At 37.6% G+C, this 1541-nt stretch overlaps 1 protein-coding gene across 1 annotated transcript; it reads right to left on the bottom strand.

Annotated features, from left to right (window-relative positions):
- Positions 1-221: 221 nt before the first annotated feature.
- LOC109287807 (G-protein coupled receptor 55-like) lies at positions 222-1154 on the bottom strand. The gene has a single exon (XM_019503091.1). It carries the CDS (start codon positions 1149-1151, stop codon positions 222-224), a length of 930 nt encoding a protein of 309 aa, XP_019358636.1. The 5' UTR covers positions 1152-1154.
- Between the last annotated feature and the right edge of the window lie 387 nt (positions 1155-1541).

The following is a 1541-nucleotide window of genomic DNA, read 5'->3' as shown; positions in this document are numbered from 1 at the left end:
TATGATATAGTAAGTAAGGTCATTGAGGACCTTATCTTTACATTGTCACTTTAGTTTGTTTGAAAACAAAGTTTTACAAGACTTAATTTTTTTCAGTTTGCATATACATACAGCACAGACAGAATTACTGCCTTATTATAATTTATTTAAAAGAACAGTTAAGATGAATCTATTTACCAAGGTTTTGCTGAGTAAATGACATCATGATATAGTAAGTAAGGTCATTCGGGACAACCTTGAGAGAAAGTAAATGATTTAATTAACAACCTGAAGTCACTTTTCTTGCGAAATTCTTTTGCAGCAAAGTAGTAACAAACAGCATCCAAGCAACAGTTGATATTGGCTATACACATTGCCACCTGAATGAAGAGGCTAATGTGTTGTTTCGTGTTGCAGTCCATGATGACATGTTTCCTTACTAAGAACTGTAAAAAAATCCCCAGGTGGAATGGTGTAAAGCAGACCACAAACACAATGAGGTTGGCTGCAATGGTCCGTATACAGACAAATTGTTCAGTCCATTCTTTTCCATCAGTTTTATGCCTCAGGAGGGTCTGGATGATCTGAATCGAACAGTAAACCATCACAGTCAAGGGGATAAGAAATCCAAAGATTTCAACAGAAACGATGACTGATGTTTGCCATGTGTTATCTGACATGTTGTGGAAGCATCTGGATTTGCCATTGTGATTGGACTTATAGATGGGAATGCTACCAAGCCAAACTAGAACCCAAACACAGAAGCATGCAATGCCTGCCATCCTGGGAGATCGGAAAACTCTGGCTTTGAATGGGTGCCTTATAGCAAAATATCTGTCAAAACTAATGCAAGCAGCGATGAAGATACTTCCATACATGTTAACGAAGTACAGGGATTCCAAAAAATGGCACAAGAGACCCTGTGGCCCTTGTTTGAAATCAGACATCTTGAAAAGAAGGGAGAAAAGAAGTAGAAGATCTGCAAGAACAAGATTTATCATGTAGATTGATGATTCGATCCATTTCTTCTGAAAGCAGCAGAACACCAGGAGGGCTAGCAAATTGAGAATCAAACCAAGAGCAAAGGTGGGTATGTAGATCGCTCGCTGGAGAGATTTTATTATGGTATCAACATAGATAAATGAGCATTCCTTGAAGTTGCTGGTATTCATTTCTCTTCTAAAATACACAGAGCATGTTAGAACTGTACTCAATTCTTATGTTCCAAATCACATAAAACATTATTTGGTAAGATAAAAAAAATGCCTATGTCTCATTTTCAAAAGTTACTTACTTACCTAAGTCTCATAAAATCTTGGAAAACAGGATTTAGGCTTCTTCGTTACTTAGAAACTTTTAACAAATTTAATTTAGTATTTTTGCAGCCTCTGAGGTGGCAAGTAGTAGCAGTCCAGTACTTTACACAATTATAAAGGAAGAACCAGCCACATTCATGGAGAACAGCCAGGACTGGTTTTGAAAATCTCACCTAAAGGGATATATACAGAGGTAATCACATGGGGCATTTTTACACGTCCTCCAAGAGTAGCGGGGGAGAGGGG

This window comes from Gavialis gangeticus, unplaced genomic scaffold, assembly GCF_001723915.1.
Source record: "Gavialis gangeticus isolate Ggan-Ray unplaced genomic scaffold, GavGan_comp1, whole genome shotgun sequence".
In the NCBI taxonomy this organism is placed as follows: Eukaryota; Metazoa; Chordata; order Crocodylia; family Gavialidae; genus Gavialis; species Gavialis gangeticus.
The sequence above is the reverse complement of the archived record's forward strand: the minus strand, read 5'-3'. Positions and strand labels throughout refer to the sequence as shown.